The 27,194-nt window shown below is 43.1% G+C and overlaps 1 protein-coding gene and 1 pseudogene across 1 annotated transcript; both read right to left on the reverse strand.

Moving 5' to 3' along the window:
* Positions 1-30: 30 nt before the first annotated feature.
* GOT1 (glutamic-oxaloacetic transaminase 1) lies at positions 31-24,184 on the reverse strand. Its single transcript, XM_045854483.1, has 9 exons — positions 23,958-24,184; positions 15,356-15,537; positions 8,222-8,345; positions 7,622-7,734; positions 7,286-7,390; positions 5,299-5,449; positions 5,047-5,212; positions 3,916-4,058; positions 31-598 (listed from the first exon to the last, which is right to left on the reverse strand). The coding sequence occupies exons 1-9, from the start codon at positions 24,073-24,075 to the stop codon at positions 459-461; spliced, it is 1,242 nt and encodes a 413-aa protein (XP_045710439.1). The 5' UTR covers positions 24,076-24,184; the 3' UTR covers positions 31-458.
* LOC123828978 lies at positions 16,641-17,385 on the reverse strand (annotated as a pseudogene).
* Positions 24,185-27,194: the final 3,010 nt, after the last annotated feature.

Raw genomic sequence — 27,194 nt, forward strand, 5'->3', positions numbered from 1 at the left:
CGGAAAGAGCAGGGAGACACACACTCCAGGTAGAGATGATGAGTTTTAATGACAAACAACACCCACAATCACATGTGGCTCTTCAGACAACTTGAACTTTGGGACTAGACTTTATAGAGTCAGGCAACACACAGAAGCACACAAGCAACACAGCAAGACTCCTGTTTCTAGTGAGGGGGCAAGATAGCTACGCCTCATGATCAAAAGTACCGTTTTATTCTTAAATAGAAAGCTTCGTTTGCTCTGGCCTCCAAAAGGGCTCTCATCCCAGGCCCACGTTTCTTTTCAACGGATGTTCCCTTCACGTGGAACCAGTTTAGGCAGAGGCCACCCCTCCAGAGCAGACTTTCAGTCCCGCAAAAGTCTAATTAATCCATGATGTATACAACTAGGTTTGTGCAGGCAGGGGACACACGTGACAGGACCGCTTTGGTGGTGCTGGTGTCGTCGTTGCTTTTTCACTGGATTTTGGTGACTGCTTCATGGATGGAGGTGGCCACGTAATCTATATTTTTGCTGGTTACGCCACACATGTTGATCCGACCACTTGGCAGCAGATAGATGTGCTTTTCACTGACCAGATATTCAACCTGCTTGGCTGTTGAAAATCGAAAGAGAGATGTAATCATGGTAGAAATCCTTTAAGCCAAGGAGGTCCACTGATTCCATGACAAATCGTTTTCCTTCTTTCCCCCATAGCATTGAGAAGCAAAACAAGGAATTATTTTGCCCAGTTGGTACACAGGGAAATATGCTCAATCGGCTCTGGAAACTAGGCTTATTAGCTAACTTTCTAATCCCCAGAAAGTTCAATATTGCTCCTCCTCGGGAATTTTAATCTGGGACTATCTCCCAACCCAATCTTGCACACCCCATTCACCAGGACACCCTATCAACTGAAACAACCCTCAGACTTAAGAGCATACCATTGATAGGAAAAACGGGTTATGTTGTGCTTCCTTCATCTTTCCCTTATCCTGTATTTGCTTATCCCTAACCACCGAGCAGCAACCTCCCTTTGACATTCCCTTTTCTTTCTTTTTTTTTAAGATTTTATTTATATATTTATTTTTAGAGAGGGAAGGGAGGGAGAAAGAGAGAGAGAGAAACATCAATGTGCGGTTGCTGGGGGCCATGGCCTGCAACCCAGGCATGTGCTCTGACTGGAAATCGAACCTGTGACATTTTGGTTCGCAGCCCGCACTCAATCCACTGAGCTACATGAGCCAGGGCTGACATTTCCTTTTCACAGTCCATTGTACAGGCCTATGCTTGAGAGGAGCTGGATAAACACTGCAGGCGTGAACCCACGGGCTGAAACACTGCAGATGCCTCTCAGACCTGGTACTTCTCAGCTCTCTCATTCAAACATAAGCAGGAGTGCTCTCCCAAGTGTTTGCAGAAATTCTCGTGGATAAAATAGGAAGGGACCGGCAGCACTTCCTTTGTGCCACAACCTCTAGAGCTTTTTTGCTTTATTGCAAAGCCATGAGAGAATTTCAGCTGATTTTTGTCTTATTTGTACCCTTAAGACACCATCAATTTAAGGGAATGGGATAATAATAATTGTCATGGACTGAATGTTTGTATCCCTCCAAAATTCACGTTGAAAGCTGAACCCCCAGTGTGACAGTATTGGGAGGTGGGGCCAATTACCTTTGGCAGGTAATTAGTTTTGAATGAGGTCATGAGGGTGGGGCCCCATGATGGGAGTAGTGCCCTTATAAGAGACTGAAGGCAGCACACTCTCTCTCGCCATCGTGTGAGAATAAAGCAAGAACACAGCCACCTCTGGGTAAGGAGGAGAACCCCCACCAGGACCTGACTGAGCGGGCACCCTCATCTCAGACTTCCCAACTTCCAAAACTATGAGAAATAAATTTCTGTGGTTTAAGTGACCCAGTCTATATTTTGTTATAGCAGCCCAAGCTAAGATGGTAATAAAATCATCATAATCAGAGGAGCAAACACTAATGTGCCAGGCAGTGTTCTAAGCACTTTCTTTATATGTAACTCAGTTCATCTTGATTATAACCTTCTCATCCCCATTTTACAGATGTCGCAGAGGGGAGTTGAGTGACCTTCTCAAGGTCACACAGCTAGCCAGTGGTGCATCTGGGATTTTAAGGCAGGCAGTGTCACCCTTGATTCTGAGTTCTTAGCCACGACAATTTGCTACCTCCATATGGAAGTAGAAAAAATCTGGACCCTCTACTCTGGGCTACCCATGGGCCCCTCCAAACAAAGGGACCTTCATAAGTGGCTGTCAGAGCTTTGGCTGTGTAAATTAGAGTCATCCAAGAAAATAAAGCCTAACCTCACACAGCAATGCAGCCACAGGCAAACCACTATTTGTAAATCCTATGCCCCAAAAGCAGATGTGGTTACAGGTGTCTCATCCTGATTTTTTAAATAAAAATGAAACTGCAATACTTTTGTGGGGGAGGGGAACACTACAGTTGAGAATCTAGTAAGAGTTATGGACTCCTACCCTAGGAAAATGGCCAATATACACATACACAATTTTTGAAATATCATTTCAGAGGCTCCACAGGTCTCCTAAAGCACACCCATGGACTACAGGTGGAAAGCCCCTGTTCTGATGAATAAAATGTAATAGAGGACATGTCATAACATGAGAATTGTAGATACCAGGTGGTGGGTATGTGGGGTTCACTGCACAAATTCCTCCAGCTTTTCAGTATGTTTAAAATTTTCCCTAATAAAGTGTTGGGAGAGGGAAAAACATGCTATTTTTATACAAGGTAAATGGTACCAGATGCTAAAAATATAACTTTTGTGTTACAAGCACAGGTCTATTCTCACCATTCTTCAATCCGTAATAAAACTGATTTCCTACTCTGGAGAGTGGGATGACACAGGAGGTATGTGAAGCTGATGTTTTATGGGGAGATATCCCCATCTTGTGAGCTTTTAGAATATTACTATTAAAACCATTTCTATCACACGTAGTATTTTTAAAATTGAAGAAGGATTATTTTATGCATTCATGTGCACTAATCCCCCATTCCAGAACCATGAGGACAACTGTGGCTAACTAAGCTGTCCCTTTACTTTCCTGGGTAGCCTCTCACTTTGCCCCAAAGTATTTCAAGGGGTCTTCAGCATACTATCTTTACTACCTTTCTTGTTTTTATATTTATTTCCTTTGGCTTTTTCTGAGCTCATTTCAAACAAGCATTCTGATGGCCCTGGTTTATAATACTTCCGAGCACCTCTGACATCCCACTTACTACCCAAGGTAAGCACACCGCACCATGACACTAGAGCTTGGGAAGCCAGTAGGTGCTTGGGAATAACTTATTAAGTGAATGAGCCCTCTATCGTTGGGAAGGACAAGCAGTTGCAATAGGCCTTACTGACAGCTGACCAAGATCATACATGGCTGCCCACTGGACATTCAATCGTCATTTAATTCCAACTACCAATTTCTTATTTATGAAATGGAAAGAACTTTGAAAATTTTTTTTGAGGGCAATGCCTAGAGACCAGCAAAGACCTGTTAAGAAATTAGGTACCTGAATAATCATATATAATATTCATACTTAGAATTAAGGAAGGGTTAAAAAGTACCCGAGAATTTATGAGAGAACTTTCATAAATCGAGGCTCCAACGTATAAACCCTGTTACTGACCAGCTGGCTCTAAGCCACTTCCCTGCCTACAAAAATGAAAATATCTGAGTTACGGGAGGCAGGACAGACCACAGCAATACTCTTCTGCGACCCAAGAAGTTCAGGAGGTGGATGGGGCACACTGAGAAACCTAACTTGTACTGGGCCAAGCCAATTCGGCAGCAACCAATGGATCCGAGCCCCAGGACACTGACTGAGAGGAAGGAGCACTGTGTCTAATAGCTAATAGTGAGCATTCATAGGGGTGGGGGCCACTTACGGTTCAACCCGGTGAAGCTGAACATTCCAATTTGATCAGTGATGTGGTTCCAGGTTCCAGGGGTCTTAAGAGCTTCTAATCGTGCCTTGAGTTCAGATCTCATGGTCAGAATCCGGTCAGCCATTGTCTTTACATTGCCGGTCCTGAGTGGACAGTAACATAAATACCAATACAGATAGGAGAGACTGTACATGAAAACGTGGAGGTTTAAAAACAACAATTTAATCTATAAGCTGCAAGTGGGATCAGGCCTGCCTGCTATGGTACATGGATGCCTGGATGCCTGGATAAGCAGGCCAGAGAGAGAGCATCACCAGGCCGAAGGAAAGGACTATATTCACTGTTGGAATTCAATGCTGGTCTCAGGCATACTAGCTGTAACACCTCCTATGTTTTAACTTAGACTTCACCTAGGTGCTGATCTAGACAGAATGATATATTTTATCAGGCCTAATTAAGTAAAGATTTCAGACACAGCTACTATGTAAAAATTACTCTATTTCAAAATAAGATAAAATATATGTAAAGTTGTTAAGAAGCAGGAGCCCCAAGCCCTGGCTGGTGTGGCTCAGTGGATTGAGCACTGGCCTATGAACCAAAGGGCCGAAGGTTCAATTCCCAGTTAGGGCATATGCCTGGGTTGTGGGCTGGGTCCCCAGTTGGGGACACACAAGACGCAACCACACATTGATGTTTCTCTCCCTCTTTCTCCCTCCCTTCTCCTCTCTCTAAAAATAAATAAATAAAATATTTTTTAAAAATCTAAAAAAAAAAGGAAGAAGGAGAATGAGGAGCCCCAAATTCAAGTTACTGAGGAGCCACAGTAAGTTGAAGCTGGAATTCCTACCTGTTTCCCAACTTTAAGGGGATGAGCCTTAGTGGGAGAATGGGGGAAACTGGCATTCATCTAGTGTTTCTTCCTAGATCCCCGGTGCTTGTTAGGCACATGTGTTGTATTACACATGTGAGAGTAGGTGGCATCCCTATTTTATAGAAATATCTGAGACTCAAAAAGGCTAAAGTAATTGTGTCCTGCCTCTGCCAAGATAAAAGGGACAGACAGCTGAATGTAATGGGACAACTACTGTTCTGCACTCCCACCCCTTGCCCATCAGGCTGTGAGCCCCTTACCATTCCTTAAAGAGCGCAGGGTCAGAGAGGGTAGTGGCCACAATCCTCGCTCCCTGAGCAGGTGGATTAGACCAAGTAATTCGCACAATCTTCTCCATCTGGGAAAGGACCCGCTGGACGCTATCAGGTTCTTTTGCAACCACAGTCAGATTCCCCACACGCTCATCTAGAAACAGGGATAAGAATCAGCCTGGGGGGCCCCGATGAGGGCAGGGTGGGCTGGACAGGTCTGTAACTCAGGAGAAGACTCACTGTAGAGCCCAAAGTTCTTGGAGAAGGACTGGGCACAGAAGAGCTCGAATCCTTCAGACACAAAATAGCGAATGGCCCAGGCGTCTTTCTCTAGGTCTCCAGACGCGAAGCCCTGATAGGCCGAGTCAAAGAAGGGAAACAGAAACCGGCGCTGCAAGGAAGGAAAGTGAGTCAGGGAGGGAAATCCTTCTGGAACCAACCTCAGACGCAGGCTTTCCTTCCCCAACTGGTGCCTAGAAAGAATTTCTAACACTCTCTACTTCACCTATTTCTCTTTTTTCTGCATCCAACCACCACTTTAAATCTGTTTCTCTGTTCAACTAAATACCAATCCCCAAATCTAACAATTTCAGTAAAGCTTGTATTTTTGAAGTATTCATATATTGTCCCAGGGCCTATTTTTTGAGGCATGGAGGTAGTGTCTGTCCTATGTTGGTGGATTCTTTCCCGTGAATTCCTGGTGTGATAAGCTTAGTCAAATGTCAGCTTGGTATCCCCAGGGCCTCTTGACAACCTCAGGCTATTCTACTGCATACTGAAAGACCAAGAAGACTGCATGCTTTCTATTCTAATTACTCCAGTCTCCTCATATGGCTCCCCACGCTGAACTTGATCCTGCTACTGGGCTCACTCTCTATGTGGACACCACCCCTTTGCCCCAAACCATTGAAGCCAGAGGCCAGGGTGCATCCTCCACTCCTGCCTCTGCAGCTCATCCCTCACATCCACTCGTCCTCCAAGTCCTAGCACTCCTGTCTCCTGAGAGCTCTAGAATCCTTTCATGGCTGTCACTGCCACCTACTTAGCTCAGGTCCCTATCACCTCCTACCTGGGTTAGAGCAACTGCCTCCTACCTGCTCTCCCAGCCTGTCTAATCTTGACTCCCTCTGATCCACTCCCTGCCATGCAGCCAAGGTGACTTGAAGACAATGTACATCCGATCATGTCACTCCATGACATCAAAGATTTTCAGTGGCTCCCCAATGCCCTCAGAATGAAGTCCAGTGCCTCAGCCCAGGCTCTGGTCTCCATTCACCTCTCCAGCTTCATGACTCACACTCCCCCAACTCTCTAGGAATCTAAGCCAGGAATCATTTTCGCTTCCTTAAATGGGACATGATCTCTGCATCTTGGGCTTTGGCCATGCTCTTCCCCTTGTAGGGAACACTCCTGCCCCCTCCAGTCCCAGCCTGTCCTCGTCCTTGAAGTCTCAACATGGCAACCACTTCTTCCAGGAAGACTTCTGCCACTACCATCCCTCCCGACACACTCTGCCCCCCACCCCCGACCACACACACTCTTCCTAAAGTCAGGGCTATGTGTCTCCCTGCACCCAGCGAACACAGCTGTCTCACAGTACTCAGCTGTCTCCCCAAACAGGATGAGTATGTTCTCTGAGGGCAGGGACCATCCCTGCTTTGTTCCCTAATGTATCGCCATGCTGCTGATCACATAACTGTTTCTCAGTAAGTACTCTTTAAGCACATTAAGAAGAACATACATATACTTTAAGGTAGAAATTCCAGTCTAGAAAGTTATCCTGAAGAAATAATACAATGGAGTTTACATAACTGTTCATAAGAGCAAGAAACCTGAGCTCTCAATGTCCATCAGCTGATTTAGTCAGTCCCTGATGTGATACCACCTTGCACAGAAAACAACGCTACAAAACAGTTAGTGACGTGCGCAGGAGCTCAAATGAAGGACAGGGTATGTTATAAAACAGTACAGACAAAATGATCCCATCTTTGTAAAATAGATACACTTATATGTATAACTACACTTAAAAAAACAACAACAACAACTTACACCTGCACCAAAATATTAACAGTAGCTTTCTTTGGGTAATAGGATTTACAGTTAATATGTATTTTCTTTTTCAGACTTTCCTCCATTTACAAAGTCTACAGTAAATAGGTATGGCTTTTGAATACATTAAATGTTAATACACTGCACTTTTTAAGAGATGCCCTAAAAAGGCAGTTACCTTCATGACGGAGGCGATCTGCTTCCACTGCTCTGGGGTTGGGTCAGTGCCAGTCGGGTTGTGTGCACAGGCATGGAGGACAAAGATGGAAAACTCAGGAGCATTCTGAGGAGAAGGAAGCCATGTCAGCTCTGACACTAGCCAGAGTGTGGAGAAACAGAGTCAGCGGCACACTGGTCAAGGGCGACATATTCCATCCTTATGTGCCACTTCAGAAATCATGGTCTGGTTTGGATAGGATCTCTCAGACTCTCTCACTTATTAACTGACCCAAAACGTTTTCCCTGCTCCCCCGACACGATTGGATTCTGTTTACTTTTTCATCTCATGACCCACCTCCAGATCATTGAGGAAACCCTGGAGGTCAAGTCCTCTCTTCGTTGCATCCCAATAGTGATAGGACCGAATATCTTTAAATCCAGCAGCAGTAAACACAGCATTATGATTCTCTGCAAGCAAAAGGGTAAAACATGAAACGCTTTTACAAACGCAAGGAGGTGTAACTGGAAAGGACGTAAGTCAACGTGCAGGGCCCTGTAATATCCACTGCGCAACAGTGAGGTGAGGGGTTAAGATCTGAAAAAATGATTGTAACCAAAAACAAGTTTAACCAGTCTTATTCATATAAACGTATATCCCAATGTAGATACAGGAACTGCCTGTACCTACATTTTATGCCTCCTCTGGGAAGTTTCAACATACTCGAAAACACAAGTCTACCAAGACTCTCAGGGGGAAGTACTCCTAATATGAATCTGAGCAACCTCTTACTCACATCCTGCCATAATCCACTGCTCAAGCCATTCCCAAATGTCAGCTGATCCCGGGCTGGGTTACATTTCTAGATCAGCAGTGAGAGGCATGAGGATACTTGCCTCTGGCCTTTCTGTTTCTCCTCCCGATACACCTAAAGTATGATACTCCTAAAGAACTCACCCCAGGTTGGTGAGGATACATAGACAGGTGTGTCCTTGTTGTTTGTTCCGTTGTACCATCGTGATAAGAAATCGGCTCCAATTCGAATTGCACCTGTTCCCCCCAAACACTGCACACCTCCCACCTGAAATAAAAGAAGCAGGGTCACTGGTTGCTGATAGTGAGGTCAGAAAATATTGTAAAAAATATGGCAATGATGAGCACTCACTGTGTGTCTTCTCTGTGCTAAGCTCTTTAAAGGTGCTATCCCATCCAACCTCACAGCTACATGGAGAAGATACTGTTATTTGCCCATGTTTACAAATGAGGAAACTGAGGCCGAGGAGTGCGGCTCCTTGCTCAAAGTTACCAGCTAAGCGAGCAGCAGGGCTCTTCACCCCAGGAAGTCTGAAGTCTGACTCTTAGGGGAGCTTCCCTTCTGAGTACAGAGGTAGAGGACACACCTAGGCACATTTGAGTGTGCCCTAGAAGACACCTAACCCAAGATCAAAACTGCCTTCCCCGCAGAAGCCTGGAAAATAATGTGTGCCGCTTGCTACTGACACCACTTGGAATACTCCTTTGTCCTTCTAGAATGCAGGTTTATTAATCCTTAGAAATATGTTCTAACAAAACAAAGGTGACATTGTGAAAACTACTTTCTTCTCCCTGAGCTTCATCTCATCTTAATATGACCTCACATGAAGAATAATAAAAATCCTAAATGTTACCATTTACAAAATACCTTCACATACATTCCCATTTGGTCCTCATACAGTCCCATTAAGTAAGTCCTATAGCCACAATTTACGTGAGGAAACTGATTCAGAGAAGTGGGTTACACAGCAGGGGAGTGGCAGAGCTGGACATCCGTCCAGGCCTTCTCCCTGCAGTCCCTATGCTGTGCTCATGCTGCTCTGCCTCCGTGTCTTTGATTCTGCTCTTTCACAATGATAACAAGGTTTCAGCATAACTTAGTTAGTACAGAAATAGCATAAATTACATGCTGCTTACTATGTTTACAGGGTTAAGGAGAAAGGAAAAAAACACACGAGAAAGCCTGTCTAAATAAAGGGAAGGGCACGCACCAATCTAGTAACAGTGGCAACCTCTGGGAGGGGCCTAGGCTATGGCAATAGTGGTCCAAGGGACTGTGGCCCAACCTGTGAATTGTCTTTTAAAAATAAGGAGAATGTATTCATATATTATTTGTAAAATTTTAAAATAATCTTCAAAATATATTATGATGTCTGGGATCTGCTGTAAAATAATTCAGCTTCGGCAGGGGGGTGGGAGGTATATAAGACTGACCAAACACAGATCATTGCTGAAGGTAGACAGTGGGTGCGTGGAGGTTTGCTCATCACACTGTTTTGTCCATTTTGTATGTATTTGAAATTTTCCACAATAAAAAGGTAAAAATGAAATCCTAGGTAAAGAAGAAAAGCCTCCAAAATCTTTTTTAAAAAACTAACATAACACTGATGCTTAAAGATGACAAAAACAGAAATAGAAAAAAGGGAGAGGCTTAGCTCTTTCATGAATACTAACTTTCCAAATAAACATTAATGAACAGTAAGAATTCAGAAGTACATTTAAAACTAGCCCTCTGATCAAGTGAGAATCATCCCATGAATACATGATTATTAAGAAATACATTATAAAATTTTGCATGCTGCTAAACAGAAAAAAATCTGAATGATCATCATAAACAGATGAGAAAGACAACATAGCCATTTCTGATATAAATGCTCAGGAAGACAGAAAACAATGCATACCTCCTGAAAATAACTGGAAAAATCATCCATTCAGTCATAATGAATAAGTAAGCCTCACGATGAACAATGAATCATTAGCAGAAAGCTCCTTTAAGCCATAAGCAAGGCAATGATACCTATCACCACTATCATTCCTCACTGTCCTATTTATATTCAGAGATGTTCACATCTGTGAAAGGATACTGAAAGAAGAAACAGAAGCAGAGTTGAGATTCAAGGAAATGCGAAACTGAGCACAGCTGTACACTGCAGAGAGCAGGAGCAGTGGACTCAGCGAAACTGTCGGTGCCGGTCAGCTCCAGCAGACTAACTTCCCTGTTCTTCAGTGATCCTGACCGAGCATGGGTCCCTTCCCATTATGTAAAAGGTTTTGCTTCCACAATTGTGATCTATCTGGATTCTTTAATGCAAATCTCTATCAAGGTAATGTAACCTACATGTGTGTTTATTTTTCATGGATTTGTACCTAGCTAAGCTGAATGTCAACTTTATTCATTATTTCACATTTCAAACATGTAAGTAATTCTGGAATGTTGACAGTTCCTATACAAATGAGCAAGGTCTCCCTAAAACAAGGTTTTAAGTTATCATTGATAGGCAACAGGTGTGTGTGGCTGTCAGAAAAAATGTTTCCAGGAATGATTTTTCTTTCCTATGCTCAGCTTTTAATTCCACCCTTCCTCTCCCAGTCCAGAAAGCAAATTCATTAACTAAAAGAAGTCAGAAAGTCAACAGATGATTGAAAATGTGTTTGGAGGAAATACACCCACTTCACTAACATGAACTGATCCTTGATATTCATGATGTATATAACACTTAATAAATCAAATTCTCAAGAACCTAGCACTCCCTAAAAAATATATATATTTATATATATATTTTATATATTTTTTATATTTATATATTTATATATTATATATATAAAAACAATGGATGCCTTCAGTGATATACAAATTGCTCTAAACTACATCTGCATTAACAGAAACAAATTTACAGTGGATCAATAATGTACCAATTTGGTCACTCTGTCAACTGATTTTTGGCAAATTGCTCTAGGACCCAAGAAAGTTCTGTATTTGGGATGAAGGAAAATCATAATATCAAAGGAAATAAGCACATACTTCTCAAGAAGCCAGGCAACTAGCTGAGTGGCTAAACAGGGAGATCCAGAACGAAGAGAAATCCAGTAAGCCTTATTGCAAGGCAATGTCAGTAGATCATCCGTACTTTGGACTTAGTCACACTACTCAAGAAATCCCTGCTGGACTCTAGAACATCTGTCTGGATCACAAACTACTGATGTGGTAACTTCACTGTGAGGGGCAGGACGGCCAAGTAGAAGACTGCTTGCAGTCAAGGTCATATTGCACTGATCTGGGTGACCACAGCAATTCACACAGTATCTGGCTCATGGGACTAAATAAACATGGGCACAACCAGATGGAGAGAGAGACAGTGATGAGAGGATGAGCGCCACAGCCAAAGCCCCACGGCTCCCAGTCGCCTGGAGTGTCACCATGGACCCACATGCCCTCCTACCTATAGGGGCTCAGTAACTCCAGACGCTGAAACAGTATCACCCAGGAGATGAAAAATGGACATTTTTGTCTGGATCCTCTGGTCTGAAGATGGAAAAGCAGTAAAAGGCAGTGAGGAGTCTAAAAAACAGGTCTTCTCAAGTGGTTGTCAGACCTGGTCATATTAAACCCTGAGAAGAAAAATCTACGGGAAGACAACTACTGCTTTCGGGTTCCTTCCTTCTTTCATTTATGCCTCCTCTCCTCAAGTCTTTGCCCAAATGTCATTTCTATTCCACCATGACCACCCTAGTTAAAACTGTATCCACCCTCACTCCTACCCTCAGACTCTAACTATGCTTCCCCCGCTCTATTTTTATAGCATTTATCATCTTTTAATGCATGACATCATGTTCTTATTTATTATGTTTATAGTCGGTTTCTCTCCACAAAACTGTAAGCCAGGACAGGGGGTGTGGGGTGTTTGCATCACTGCTGTACTCCAGCACCTGGACCAGTGCCTACCCCTGGCGGCGAGCACTCATCTGCTGACTGCATAAATGAGTAAATTCAAACATCTGAAAATTTCTGAGGGGCCAGCCTAGGAGATAAAGATTGGTGAAGATTTGCAAGATAAATAAGCAAGCCAGCCTCCCTGCCCCAGGGAAGCTATGGCCTACTGCGAGAAACAGGCTTATAAAATTAAAATTATACAACTAATTATACTCATAAAATTAGTAAGCACAGTAAGTACTGTCATTCCCAAGCTGTGAACAAAGTCCTACGATAACTCAGACTCCAACAACCAGCTCTGCCTGGAAGAGCGAAGGATTCAGCATGGAGGTAAGACTTACGCAGGCCTTGAATAGCCTGGAGGTGGCAACTGGGGCTTTCAAGAGGTGAGGGAGGCATTCACAGCAGAGAACACCTGAGACAAAGGCTCTTGAATGACAGGACTCCATGGGGGAAAGGGGAGAAAGGTGTGAATAACTGGAAAAACAGGATGAATGAACAGCTATAAATACGCTGCTCGCACAGTTCAAAGTCTGGATTTTACCTTGTAAATAATGGAGAAGTATTGTGCATGAGGGGCAGCTGACATGATTAGCTTTTGGGGGTTGTTTTGCTACGGAAGATAATTCTAGCTGCACTATGCAGAATATACTAGAATAGAGAAGAGACTAAAGGCAGGAGGCCAGTAAAAGAATCCAAATGAGGTGGTGGTGGGCCGACCTGACACAGGAGCCTGGGGGTGGTGAAGACATCTTCGGACAGAGCAAAGGCTGAGCTCAGCATAACTGATTCCTAGGGCCATACAGTGCCATTCCTCCCTGCAAAAATCTTCAAATATTTACAGACTGCCATTTAAATTTGTTCTATGACCAAAAACAACAAAGGATGAACAAGACTAAGAGGAAAGACTACATTCCACAAGCAACAGCCCCAAGTCTTACAGCATTAAGTGGTCAAAAATGGGGGGCATTGGGCAAAGGAACAAGAATCAGCCAACACAGTTAATAAATGTATAAGAATGCACAGTCTTACAGGAAGAAGTTCCCCAACACAGAAACGCCATTTTCATTTGTCAACAGAATGCCAACTATAGAAAATAACTCCCAGTTGCCCAAGTTCCCCACTTTCAAGTTCATCAGGACACTCCTCTCCCGCTGTGGAAACAGTGGATTGTCAGAGCGATTTCCCAGTGTGGCCCACGATCTCTAAACTCTGCCATTTCTACCGTATTCCCCTTCAGTTCCTTGAAGCAAGTATCAGTCTCCCATGTCAATCCAGACAAAAGCCTAATTAAGTCAATTACTTGCCTAATTACTGACCTGAGTTCCAAGACCTTCACTGAGCCTCCCTGCCTCCTGATACACATAAGGATGTGCTCCTGTGTAACCTTCACTTGACCCCGCTGTCCTGTCTATCAGGACATATGGGTAATAGCATGTGGGGGCAAATCAGGCGACTCCAAGATGTGATCTCTTCCACACATGAGGGCCGCACTACACAACGGCCCAGAGAAGCAATAAAGGCCGCTGGCTTAAATTGCATAATACCTAACCAGACTATTCCAAAAACCTGAGTTCTTCCCCTTCCTAATCATCCAGCCAAGTTTATCTTCTTCAAACACCTGTATTGGGTAACTCCTCTACTCAAACCTTCAGGTGGCTTCCCTGCCCTGGCTGCCAAAACCAGCCTGCCTGATCTATCCATCGTGCTCCCAGCTCCAATCAGATAGGTCTCTTTATACCTAGGCCTGCTTACCTCTTATTCTGGCCCTGGACTCCCACCAATTCAGACAAATATTGGGTACTTTTCCTCTGTACCCTGTGGTTCCCAACCCTACTATATATACTTTGGAACCACCTGGAAGGCTATTAAAAATTGCCCGTGCCCATGACCTTGCCAGTGTGGCTGTTGGTTAGAGCATCGTCCCATAAACCAAAAGGTCATAGGCTCAATTCCTGGTCAGGACACATGCATAGGTTGCAGGTTCATTTCCAGTCTGGGTGCCTACTAGAAGTAACCAATGTTTTTTCTCTCTTGCATCGATGTTCCTCTCCCCATCTCTCTCCTTCCCTTCCCCTTTCTCTAAAATCAATAAGCACGTCCTTAGATAAGGATAAAAAAAATGCCCATGAAGGGAAGGGGATTGACAGGGAAAGGTCATGAAAGGGGAGGATGGTGGTACCCTCCAAGATTGTGATTTAGCTGGTCTGGTATGGGGTCTGGCCATCAGTATGTTTTGTTTTGTTTTGTTTTAATATTTCATTTATTTATTTATTTTTAGAGAGGGAAGGGAGGGAGATAGAGAGAGAGAAAGAAACATCAATGTGCGGTTGCTGGGGGTTATGGCCTGCAACCCAGGCATGTACCCTGGCTGGGAATTGAATCTGCGACACTTTGGTTCGCAGCCCACACTCAATCCACTCACTGAGCTACGCCAGCCAGGGCCAGTATGTTTTTTTTTTTAATTCCCCAGGTGATACGAATGTGCAGTCAGCATTGAAAACCTGTGTGCTGGCCTCTTTCCCCACGGTTTAGCTGAAGTCTCATCTTTGGCCATTACCAGCCTCCCTCTACTCTGAATCCTTACGACACTAAAAATCTCCACAATACCACTTTCTGCCACATAGAGCCTCTCTCACTGGCTGCTTCCAAGTGTGTCTTCCATGTGTCACCAGTTATAGAGAGACTATACGCCAGAAAGCACCTGAATGAGACACTGAGATCAAGGCTGGAAGAATGAAAGATTATTAGAACTGACAGGAACTTCAGAGAACATATAGACTAGTGGCTCTTGAATTTTGGGGGTCACAGACTCCTTTAGAAAATCTGATAAAAGTTATGAATCTTCTCCTCAGAAATACGCGAACACACAGAATTCTGCATAAAATCTCAGGGGAATTTGGAGGCCCCTTGAGTGATCCCTTATGCAAATGCTCCTTATGAAACCATGAACCACAAACTAGTCCTTCAGGAGCATGTAGATGAGACACAGGGGCTGGAAAGATAACTGATTTCCCACGGTCAAAAAGAGTGGCAGAGCTGAATCCAGACCCTGGTCTCTCCATCATTCCCTTAAGTTCCCTTGTCTTGGCATTTCCTCTGGCTGCTTCAAATTCAGCAGCTGAAATCTGATCATCAGTTGCGCAAAAGTGAACAAATGAAGAGGCTGTGCTTTACACATAAGCACGTTATTTGCACTGTCAGATTCCTGAGGTCACACTACTTAAACTCTTATTCACTGACAGTTCAATAGACATAACACCTAACATTTTACAACTTGAATTTTCACCCTTTTATTATCTTCACTGTTGCTGAAGAGAAAATATACAACCTCATCCAAAACTCACCCGCTTCTCCTGGAGAGCTGGGCTGCTCTCCCCAAGGACAAGGCGGGAAGCGAGAGCCCGGAACTCCGGTAGGCCCAGGATCGGCAAATACTCGTGGTTTAGGCTACTGTCGTTAGCTATCTTCTGTTCCACCTTCCTCACGACAGGCAAAACCCAGGGCTGGGAGTCATCTGTGCGATAAGCTGCAAAGGAGGAAAGAGTTGTATAAGCGAATTGTCTGAGACTTCGTCCAAATAAGAGTTTGGAACTGTGAACAGGAAAAGTTCTACCACCATCTGATGAAAACAGACCTGTGAGGAAAACTTAAGTTCAGTCACTTGCTGCCTACCCGCTTTGGACCAGGCACTAGAACTTGGTGCTGGGCAAGCAGGACAGACATGGTTCCCATCCTTATGAAACTTACAGTTCTAAAATACATGACCACCAAAAACTAGAATGCTAAAACAAAACTGGGACATCAGAGCCTGATCGAGTGAGAGAACGCATGTGACAGCACTCAGCAAACTAAAACAGTACATCTAACAAATGCTGTGTCAGTACTGCTAGTGCACTGAGGTCTCTCTCTATGGCCATTGGCTCAGTAACCTGCTTCCTTCTGCATCTTCCCAAGAGATTTCCAGAAAAGGGCTATGATACTTCAGATGAATGCAGCACCTTCAAACATAAACATGGAGAAGGGGGTGGGGGTTTGGGAGGAGGCCCACACCTTCTTCTTGTCCTATGAGAACACAAATGGGACAAGTGACAAACACCCTGTGACTAGATTCCAACAGGTTACACAATCACCAACAACCCACTGAAACGCACCTGTGTCCTCTCTGTGTTCTGACATCATTCCGTGTTTACCATCTTAACAGTTCCTCCCACTTCCTGTGCTTCACACTTTTATTGATCGAAATGCATCTATTTCATAACATTTAACCTTGCTTACAGGCAAATTTCTAAGCACTTCTACACTAAAAGTATTTTTTGTCCACTTTGGGTTATCCCATCACCGTTCTTTCTTCCCTATACTACCCTATGATTATTTTGGGATTATAGCTTTAGAGGGCAGCTGCTCTGGCTCGCGCCCAAGCCAGTGATTTCTCCAAATAGAATTCCTGACTGAGGCCATTTGCCCTCTGCTGAAATGTTTAGGTATCCAAATGCCTATACTTTTGCAAGTGACTTTGACGCTGAAAATTTTAGAGTAGTTCTGATTAAGGTTTTTTGGGGTTCTTTTTTTTTTTTTTGGTTCCTACGTTTTATTCAAGAGCTTGTACAAAATGTATCAGATAAATGAGTTTTAGTCCTCATCTTCCGCCTCTCCTTCATCCTGTTTTATCTGGAAGTAGTGGCAATTCTTAACTCTCTTTGCTGTTAGCAACTACACGCAACGAATCGTGGATACTATTCTTCTTCAAATATTTTTTGGTGAGATATTTCAAATACCTTTTGGAAAAAGGCACCTCAGAAGTTACAGTGATCTTACTCTTGCTTCTTTCAGTGGTCACAATCCCTCCACCCCAAGGTTCCCAGCTTTTCCGTTCACTTTTTCTCTCATAAAGGAACAGTTCAAAATTGGCAGCATCCATGATTCCACCTTCTACTGAGTGGGTGTAATTGAGGGTGAACTTCAGAACCTGCTTCTTTTTTTTTTGCCCCTCTTTGCCACAAGCTTTTTCATGGGAGCTGTGGCAGCCACAGAGCTGATTAAGTTTTATCTGGTTGATTTCTGCCCAATATTAATCCCCTTTTTTAAAAAGTCACTTTGTAGGGTGGTTGATATTGTTTACTGAAAAACACATGTTGATTGTAGAAAGTTTAGAAGAGCCCAGAAAGGTAAACATGATTAACATGTAATCCCAGCACTTAGAGATAAGGAGTATGAAAATTTTGGTGTACAACCTTCTAAGTTTTATTTTACATGAGTAAATTCTTTTATAAAATATGGATCAGATTGTATAAAGAATTTTCAAAATGCTTTTTCTCACTTATTAAATATATGAGTATCTTTAATCACCATTAACTGTTCTTCTAATAGGTGACATATTCACATGTCCTCATCCCATCTTTATCATCCATCTACCTGGTTCCAGGTACTCTCCCTCCATAAATAACAACTGTTCCTAATTTCTTTTTGTAGCCTTCCAGAAGTTCCCTATGCACACACAAGCAAATACAGCTATGACCCCCTGCCTTGTACACAAAAGGTAACATAGAGCACATTACACACTGGTTCCTTGCTTTTTCCACTTGAAGATCTTTTTCTATCTGTGCATACAATGTCTTTGTTCTTTCTTACAGCTGCAAAACTGTTGAATGTAGCAGAATTTATTTTGCCAGTCTCTTGTTGATGAACATTTGTTTCCAATTTTTGGCTATTATAAAACTTCAGTGAACAACCTTGTACACACATCATCTTACATGCATGCAAATATATCTGTTAGATGCACGGTTGAAAATGGAAGAGTGAGCTGAGAAGTATGTGTATTTGTGGGTTTTGACAGAAATCTAAACTGGCCTCCATCAGGATTTTATCAGTTTACGTTCCTATCATCAACGTATAAGACTGCTTCCCCACAGCCTCACCGAGTGATTTTTTGCCAATACGAAGCTGCAAACAGAATCTCAGAGTAGTTTTAATTTGCATTTCTCCTATTATAGATGCAATTGGGCATTTTTTCAGATATATATATATATATATATATATATGAGCTATTTACAACATAATTTTAGTGGCTAGACAATACTACTTTATATGTATAATTTATTAACTATTTGTGTTGCTTTAGGTTATTTGTTGTTATAAACATTGTGGTGAATGTTCTTATATCTTTACACATATTCATGAATGTTTCTTTAGAAAAAAATTTCTAGATGCAAAATTACCAAATCACATTATACAACTAATGAGACTTTTTATAAGATCATTTTGGTTTTGCATCTGTTTTCTATCAACTAACTCTACCCTACAGGAATGTGTCATCTGCAAATATGACAAGCATATCAAGCTAGTAATAAAAATGTGGACAGTGCTGTGGACTGACACAGCCATTAAACAACCAACAGTCTCTGTGTAGATGGCCCTAACTCCACTGCTGTCATACATTATATTATACCCTCCGGCTCACCAAACTAACTCCCTCTCAACAAGTTCAAAAAGTTTATCCTACCTTATCAGGTGGGATCTGGTCTGGTTTTTTAAAGAGATATAAAAATAACTACATACTTCTAAGTAAGAGTTGTCCCTTTTGCAACTGTTTTTAGAGGTGACATCTCATTATTTTGAATATCCTCAATGGTGCCAAATCTTCACTTCACTGGAGGTAAATTTAATTTTTGGCAATTGTACTTCTATCATGTCTAGCAAAGCAGGTGGATGAATAAACTGGATAATATTAATGCAGAATTATAAAGACATGATCTCCCGTGTGAATCTAGGCCATGGAGTTTTCAGACATCTTTGAGCAATAGCAGTATATATGGACTGCACTACCCAGAAAGAATACTATTTAGATATACAAGAGCTTGGGAATTAATAGAAAAACCAGTTCTGTTATGCCTTACATCTGTGTTTGGAGGTTATATATGTAATTGTGCTATATATATTATATTTATGATAATGTCATTTGTAAATCATGTATTCTAACGGAATAAAATATGAAAGACAAAGAAAAAGCCACAGTATTACTGTTCTTACCAGTACTGTACACTCTGTGCAACTCTAAGAAATGCTTGTGTCAAGGAGGTAGTGTGTCTCCACTGTGACAAAAGATAAATTGGCCGATTTATACCTCCCCCTTCCTGCTGCACTTCCCAGTTTCAGTTCCAGATGTATTCCCAATGCCTCGCCTCACTGGCCTAATGAGGTAGAGGCAGATTCCTCTTGGGTGATTGGAGCAACGAGGTCCAGCATTACCAACACTATCCCTGCTCTCCAGAGGGATTTTATTTGTTTCTAGACCCATGAGCTTCTCATTCATTTTTTTCATTCACTCATTCATTTCACAAAGACTTACTAAATCTACCATGCACCGGGCACTGGCTAGAAGTAGCAATAGAGAGATGGGCAAGATAAGATAAGACAATGCCTGCCAGGAAACATAGAGCAGAGAGTCCTTAATTCTCCTGTGAGGGATCAGGGAAGATTTTACAGACAATGAAGTAAGTGTGGAAGGATTTAAAAGAAAAAAGGGCCCTGGCTGGTGTGGCTCAGTGGACTGGGCACTGGCCTCCAAACCAAAGGGTTGCTGGTTCGGTTCCCAGTTGGGGCACATGCCTGGGTTTTGGGCTCATTCCCCAGCTGGGGGTGTGCAAGAGGCAGCCACACATTGATGTTTCTCTCCTTCTCTTTCTCCCTCCCTTCCCCTCTCCCTAAAAATAATACAATCTTTTTAAAAAGAGAAAGGAAAAAAGAAACAAGGAAAGAAGAGCATTCCAGGCAGAGGGAACACCTGTGCAAGGTCCTGAAGGCTTGAAGAGATGAGGTTTTGGAGGCTCTGCATGTTCACGGCTGACACGTAAGATCCACGGAGAAATAGAAAGGAGTGGCTCCAAGAGTCTTGGAGTCTCTCCTAGAAGGAACTTCACTGCACAAGTCAGTGAAAGCATTTAAGCAAAGGAGTGACATGGACAGCTGTACATTTTAATAGGATCACTTGAGTGACATGATAGAAAATAAACTAGAGAGGAAGACAGAGGCAGATAGTTAAGTCAGGACATTACTGCAATAAACCCAAAGAAAAATAATGAAGTCTTTCATTAAGGCAGCAGCAGCAGAGATAAAGAAAAGGCAAGATAATTAAAACAAAAAGATTTACGAGGCAGAAAAGACATGTTAGTGACCAAGTAAACAGACATGGGACCCAGGAAAGGGCACCTGATGATTCCAAAGTCTCTCTCTCATCTGGGTAATGACTGGTGCTGGGGGGGGTGGGGGCAACCAAAACATAGAACATAAGGGGAAGAAAAAAGAAAAGATTGAGGGGAAGGTGAAAATAATTAGTTGTTTTAAACATGTTGAATTTCAGGTGGTTTTAGGATAGGTCCAGCAAACTGGGCCTGGTGTTCAAAGAAGAAATCCAGGATGGAAAGAAAGTCTTCATAACTACAGACATCGACAGTAGCCAAAGCCATTGTATAACCAGGATTTACTGAATACTTAGTACAATACATACAAGGCACTGTGCTAAATGCTTTCCTTTTTTTTTTTACTCTCAATTCTCATACCAACTCACAAAATAGATATTGTGATCCCTATTTCGGGGATCTAGAAACTGAGACCAGAAAAGTTAAATAATGTGCCCAAGATCATAAGGACTGTAAGAGTCCTACTATTAAGTCAAACTATTAAGTTCATGGATCCGTGTGATTTTTTTTTAAGAGAAAGAGATGTCTAGAAAAAGCCCAAAGCACACAGATCCCAGAGGACTGTGTGAGCGACCTTTTCAGCAGCATGCTCCCACCTTCAGGCGCCAGTGCCCTTGGGTACAGGCCTTTTCAAAAAAGTCACCCAGGTTTCAGGTGAGTCCAGCAGTCTTGCTTTCCAGAAGAAAAGGAACAAGGTAGAGATTTAAATGATGAAACCACCATCCTCTCCTCCTCCTAAGATTTCCCCTTTCCCTCACCCTTCCCCATCCAAAAGCCCACGCAGGTAAGCCTCTAATGCCCTTCTCCAACTAGGGTCCTGGGGGGAGGGCCAGGGGTACTCAAAAACCTGATATAGTACATCTCCCAAACAATTTTATCTGAAGATGCCAGAACCCAGATTAAAAGCAACAAATATTAAAGTAAGCACAGTTTGGAACGAGAGAAAGCTGTTTATGTGATAAATGAATGGGGTTTATGAAGAAATGTATTGCTTCAGGCTGCACAAAGCTAGACCCCATGGCTCCCTGGCCTTTAAAGCCATTTGTCTGAACCTCTGAGAAGTACTAGAACTGTCAAATCAGCGAGCACCATACACAACAGTGGGAAATATGATGCTCTGCTCTAACTACAAGGAAGTTATGCAAATAGTTACAGCAATGAGAAACTCTCTGAGGAAAGATCTGCAAGTTGCAATTTATTTTAAACATGCCCAACATCACTAGACCTTGAGTTGGATAACCTCCATTGGGCTTTATCTTAACTTGGAGGGAAAAAGAGTATCTTCCCCAAAGTCAGTGATTAATTACATTTCCTTCACAAAAAATTGACTGTGAGATGTGTATAGAGCTAGGATATAAAAAAGTTGGAAAGAGACCTCTTATTCTACTCTATTTAGACCCTTACCAAGCACCTGCCATCCACAAAAAAGATAGGTCACAATGATCATCAAAAATAATATTTATATAACTTTTCATTTACATATCATATTTCACAATAATTATCCATTTAATCCTCAGTCAACGGAAAAGGCCAGTCAGTAACATTATTATCCTATTCTACATTCCGGTAACGTGCTAGTGAATCTTAGAGTAGAATTTTAGAGAAAGGGCATACACATCCTGGCTCCTCATTTAAACAACCGAATCTGTTACATAACCCACCCTCAGTCACATCACTGGACCTGTATCCAGGTCTCCTGGCTCTTCCCACTATAGTGTATTGGCTACCTCTGGAGCACCTGAAGGTACCCAAAACAGAGGAGGGGGCAGAGACCCAGGAGCGTGAGAGACCTAGCCTGGAATCCCAGCTCTACACCACCCATGGCCGTATAACCCGAGGCAAACTGCTTCATCAGTCTGGGCTTTAGTTTCCTTACCTCTAAAACAGTAACAACCCTACAGTCACTGTAACCATTAATGAGATTAAATGCACAAATCGTTTGCTCATAATAAGGAGGTGGAGTTCCTGGAAAACATGACAAAGGAACTGTCACAGTTGAAGTGAACTTCTGAGATACAGAGTATGTGCCTGAGCTAATCACTTCTGGCATGAGCACTGGATTCCTGAACCAATGTCAGAAACTTTTTCACTTTGCAGCTCTGGAGCTGAAAATTTTTAGTTAACTTTTTTTTATGTGACCCACCCCCCAAAATGTCAAAACAATAATAGTAATAGCTAATTCTTACATAACTCCTACATATGTGCCAGAAATTGTTCTGAGCACTTCAAATGTAACTAATTCTCACAAAAACTCTGTAAGATGGTCCAAAGGTAACTGAGCCAATGAAATCTGAGGTTTTAGAAAGATACATTTAGATCAACATCAATATTAGTTCTTCACTATATATCTGGCCCTAAGGAAATACTTGGAAGTTTTGGACTGGATTTAAATAGGAGCTTGAATGGTACTCACTCCAATTCAATTTAAGGAAATCTTTCAATATTCTTCCACTCTGCTGCCTGCTAAAAATATCACTTTCCCTCTGTGGGTGAAACCATGTAGTATTGATTTAAAAATGCTTTATTTTGGGAAATTTCAAACATATACAAGATTGCAAAAATAAGATAATAAGGTACCCATTATATGTACCCATTTCCCACCTTCAACAAATTATCAGCTTTAAAAAACCATCATTTTCTAATGGCTTTTTTTTTTCATTCCTCCCCCATAACCCTTGGTGGAGTTTTTAACAGGTCCTATGTACAGACACAGACAGCCACAGTGGGAAGCCTGATTTTGAACCTCCTCCCTTCTTGCCACACTCTGCTACGAAAGAGTTCAATTTTCTCTTTTCAAAATTTTTAGTCCCTTTACTCTAAGTCAGTTCTCTAGCATAACATATCACCCTACTCATGTTCTTCCAGGTTGCTCTCTGTACGTGGTCAAGAAAGTGTCTGTGGAGTTTAAACATCCAAACGACGGTGATAACAATAACAAATTCATCAGAGAAAATTAGAATTAAAGGAATTTCAGAAGCACTTCAGTCCAAATCTTTTTCTAGGCAGAAGAGGAAAACAGGCCCAAGCTCTGAGCTGTCCAAGGTCCAAGAAATACAAGCAAGCAAGAAAGACAAGGTTGCGTGGAAAATGACCTTCTGATGTCCAGTCTTTCCACTCTTTCCCCACATCTCTACGAATTCCTTCCACATTTCAGAGCCAGAACATTTTTTCCCAGGTTCCCCCAGGAAGGATTAACCTGTCACAGAAGCATTTTTGATCTCTATTATCTCACTTCACATCTACTGATTTTAAACTGCTTGAGAACAAAACCAAGCCTCGGCCTTCCCCCACAAGCCTTGGTAAAGTACCTGATTGATATTTAGTAGTCATTCAAATATATACCGACTCAGAACAGAGCTCCCTAGGGCTTAATTCTTTTATCCACTTCCCATCAACCAGGACTGCAAACCCATTAGTCTTCCTATCTTCCTCCCTCACCTTAAAATTTCAGGTCGTCCCATTTCTTACAAAGATAAAGGATGTAGTGTAAAGAACATAGAATGGGGGATTGGAAAAACAGTTTGTGTCCTGGCGGCCACACCTGTTCTGTGTGACCTTGGATACACCTCCCTTTTCCAGGGACTCTTATACCCTGTAAAAAGGGCAGGTTGAACTAAGCCTCGAGGATCTCGCCCCCTCTCCGGACCACCCCAGCGCCAAGCTGGGCCTCGGCGTCTCCCACAGCCCCCACGGCCCGACTAGGGTTCGCTTCGCTCCCCAGGCGGCACACTTCTGGGCACTGCATCTTTACCTCCAACTCCCAGGTTGACCTTGCGGGGGTCCGGATCCTCTCGGAAGTCGGCAGTGAGCTTAAACACAAGGACAGGCTGAGCCTGAGGAACCTCTGCAAACACTGACGGAGGCGCCATGGCGAGAGAGCTGGAGTTAGCCAGGAGTCCCCTCCGTGATTCTTAAGCCACTCGGTTCAGTCTACAGGCGCTGGCTGGAGGAGACTCTCACCTTCACCTAGCCGGCGGGGTGGCCCAAGACCTCCAATCGTCGAGCTGCGTCCGGAGCTTGGCAACGCAGCTAACCAATTGCGAGCTTCTGACGCACAACGAACAAGAGGAGGAGATGTTACTAGCCAATCCAAGGAGGACTGATACGACCAATGCAATATACTCCTGCGAAGATGAAGGCGGGGGCTGTGGTTGATTGGCGGAGCGTGCTCCCACCGCTGAGGCAATTGTTCCTCGGCGTCCCAGTACTGAGGGGCGGAGCGGAGCGGTGAGTGTGTCCCGGAGGCTGCCTCATTGACTTTTTAGGGCCACCAGGCTAAGGAGAGAGAGGTGGCTGGCGGGAACTGCTGAGGACCGGCCTTCCGGTACTTGTGGAGCTGGTGCTGTCTCTGCCAGGCCCGGCAGTGCACACGTTCCTGGCTCGTAGTGGGCCGGCAGCCAAGTTCCCAGGTCTGCGCTCAGTAAGCTAATCGTCGGGCCAGGACGTGCAGCTCCAGAAACCATGCGGGCGACCTTGACCATGGTCCTCAGCCCCTGAGGGAAATGTGGGTGGACTGGCCTCAGAGGTCATCTTACTAGAAGTGAGGGAGAGATCAGGAATTCCTTTCTGCCGCTTTTACAGTTTGAGATTGTTGCTCTCCTTTCCTTACGGAGAATGTCTGGTCCTCAAGGATCTTCTGGCCTAACCTCTCCAGCTTTCCTCCCTCCCACGCACGCACTCAACCAGATCTTGCCGCCCTCAGCTGGCTGGTACCCAGACTGCGTGTTTTTATTGTTTTTTGTTTTTCAGTCTTTCTGTTACTTCCTCCTGAATATTCTTTCCCTCCCAGTCTCCCCCCACCCCCTACCCTCGTGACCTTCAAGACCCAGAGTAGAATGTTCCCTTAGCCCTCACTCTGGTCAAAATCTGTCTCTCTTTCCTTCGTTTCTATACCTTATTAGTAAGATTACCATTTTAGAAAATGACCTAATTAAGAACCTATTCTCTAGTTTACACTCTGGCTCTGCCATTTACTAATCTGGGTAGGGTTAGGCGAATTACTTGATCTCTTTGTTCCTGTTTTGTAAAGTACATAATGTATTTTCCTCAGGGTTGTGGGGATTATGTGAGTTAATACATATAAAGTGTTTTGTTGCATCTAGTAAGCACTCCTGAAATGTTAGTTGTTATCATTGCTCATCTGCCACACCTCTTGTAGATGGTAAGCTTCTGTTGGCTGGAGATCTCACCCTGCGTAAGTCTTCCTCTTGCACTTAGTGAGCATCCAGTAAATGGTGGAAGGAGGAGCCAATTCTGGTGTGTCAGAAGAAAACAATACCTCAGCCTCTATTCCTTGGGTAAAACAAGTTTTCAGTTCAAAGTAATGAACACGAGCCAAAAGAACTTTGTGCAACACCTACCAACCTTTGACTGCCTGTATTTTTTTGGAAATGTTGCCTCTGGCTTTAAAGGTAACTAACCACAGTGTTTCATTAACAACACTTCCTTCTAAGATTGCAAGTTTAAAGGTGAAATGACAATGAACTTGTGGTGCTTTCAAAAGCACAGGCAGAGGGCAACTGCTGAGAGGGGTGTTCTATAGCCCAGCCTCCCCAGAGTTTGATTCAGAGGTAGCATCATCACAACGTTGGCCAGCAATATCATGGTCACTCCCTACGTCATTCCCTGGGGTAAAAACAACCCTAGGTTAGCCAAACATGATCAACCTAGCTAAATCCAAATAAGTACTTACTGACAACCTAAGCAGCTCCATAACCAAGTGAGGGCTGATAGGGACAAAGAAGGTGCCATCTGCATGCAGTTTTCCTTATATGTCCATGATATCTGTTCTGAATTTTAGGCAGAGGGAGACAACGTATGTGGGATCCAAGTCTCAAACTTTATTCCTTGGGAATATGAGGTTCTTAGAGATTACTTTTTTCCCTTTCTCAATACACCTTTATTTTTCCCTTTTCTTTTTTCTTTTTAATTTATTGGGGTAGAGGTTTCGAGTGTACAACTCGACAAAGCATCATCATACTATATCATGTGCCCACCACCCCAAGCAAAGTCTTCTGTCCCCATTTCCACCCCCCACTTGCCCACCTCCACTTACCCCTCACCCTCCTTTCCCTGTGCTATCACCACACTGCTATCTGCACACACACACAAGGTTTTTGCTTAATCCTTTCACCTTCTTTCATCCAGTCCCCCAATCCCTCTCCTCTGTGACAGCTGTCAATCTGTCCATGTGTCCATGACTGTGTTTCCGTTTTCATCAGTTTATTTTGTTCATTATCTTCCACTTATAAGTGAGATCCTATGGTATTTGCCTTTCTCTGACTGGCTTATTTCACTTAGCATAATAATCTCCAGGTCCATCCATGCTGTTGCCAAAGATAAGATTTCCTTTTTTTTCTTTTAAACAGCTGAATAGTTTGCCATTGTGTAAATGTACCACAGATGTTTTATCCACTCATTTACTGATGGGCACTTAGGCAGTTTCCTTGGAGATTACTTTAAGTTCAGTACTATTCCACTTTGAGCCCTGTAGATTGTCTCTCCAAGCAAAATGCCAGTCTTGAAATAAACAAAATGCTTCCCAGGCCATTGCTAATTTTAACACTTTGACTTAGAATTGATGCAATACTGGCTCTCCGCTGAATGGATAATTCAAGCAAAAGGCTCCTGGGAGACCAATACTGCCCAGACAAGTGGGCAGCCGAGTGAAATGAGTGTCCATGGAAAGGGCAATAAGGGTCAAAAGCAAGATAGGCTGATATTCTCCTTGCCTCCTGACTTTGCTGTTACTATCTGTTCAAGCATTTAAGAGTCCTCCCTACTGTCACCTCTTTGCCTTTTTACCCCCTCATTCTTTCAAAAGATTTGAAAGAGAGGAACTGGGTGGGAACACCTTCATCTGGAATTCTTCAGAATATAACTCTCTTGGAAATCTGAAGGCTTCAGGACTGAGCAGCTCCGCTCCATGGCATGAGAGGTAGGCCAGGCCAGGGCAGCAGTGGGCACTGCACTCTAAGCAAACCCACAC

Source organism: Phyllostomus hastatus, unplaced genomic scaffold, assembly GCF_019186645.2.
Source record: "Phyllostomus hastatus isolate PE091 unplaced genomic scaffold, TTU_PhHast_1.1 phas_scaffold_1066, whole genome shotgun sequence".
NCBI classification, from domain to species: domain Eukaryota; kingdom Metazoa; phylum Chordata; class Mammalia; order Chiroptera; family Phyllostomidae; genus Phyllostomus; species Phyllostomus hastatus.

Coding starts and splice junctions, on each gene's coding strand:
- GOT1 (XM_045854483.1), bottom strand. CDS start 24,075: ATGGCGCCTCCGTCAGTGTTTGCAGAGGTTCCTCAGGCTCAGCCTGTC. Junction 15,538..23,957: donor GGTCAACCTGGGAGTTGGAG/GTAAAGATGCAG, acceptor CCTCCTTTGCAG/CTTATCGCACAGATGACTCC. Junction 5,450..7,285: donor AGATCGCCTCCGTCATGAAG/GTAACTGCCTTT, acceptor CCTTCCTTGCAG/CGCCGGTTTCTGTTTCCCTT.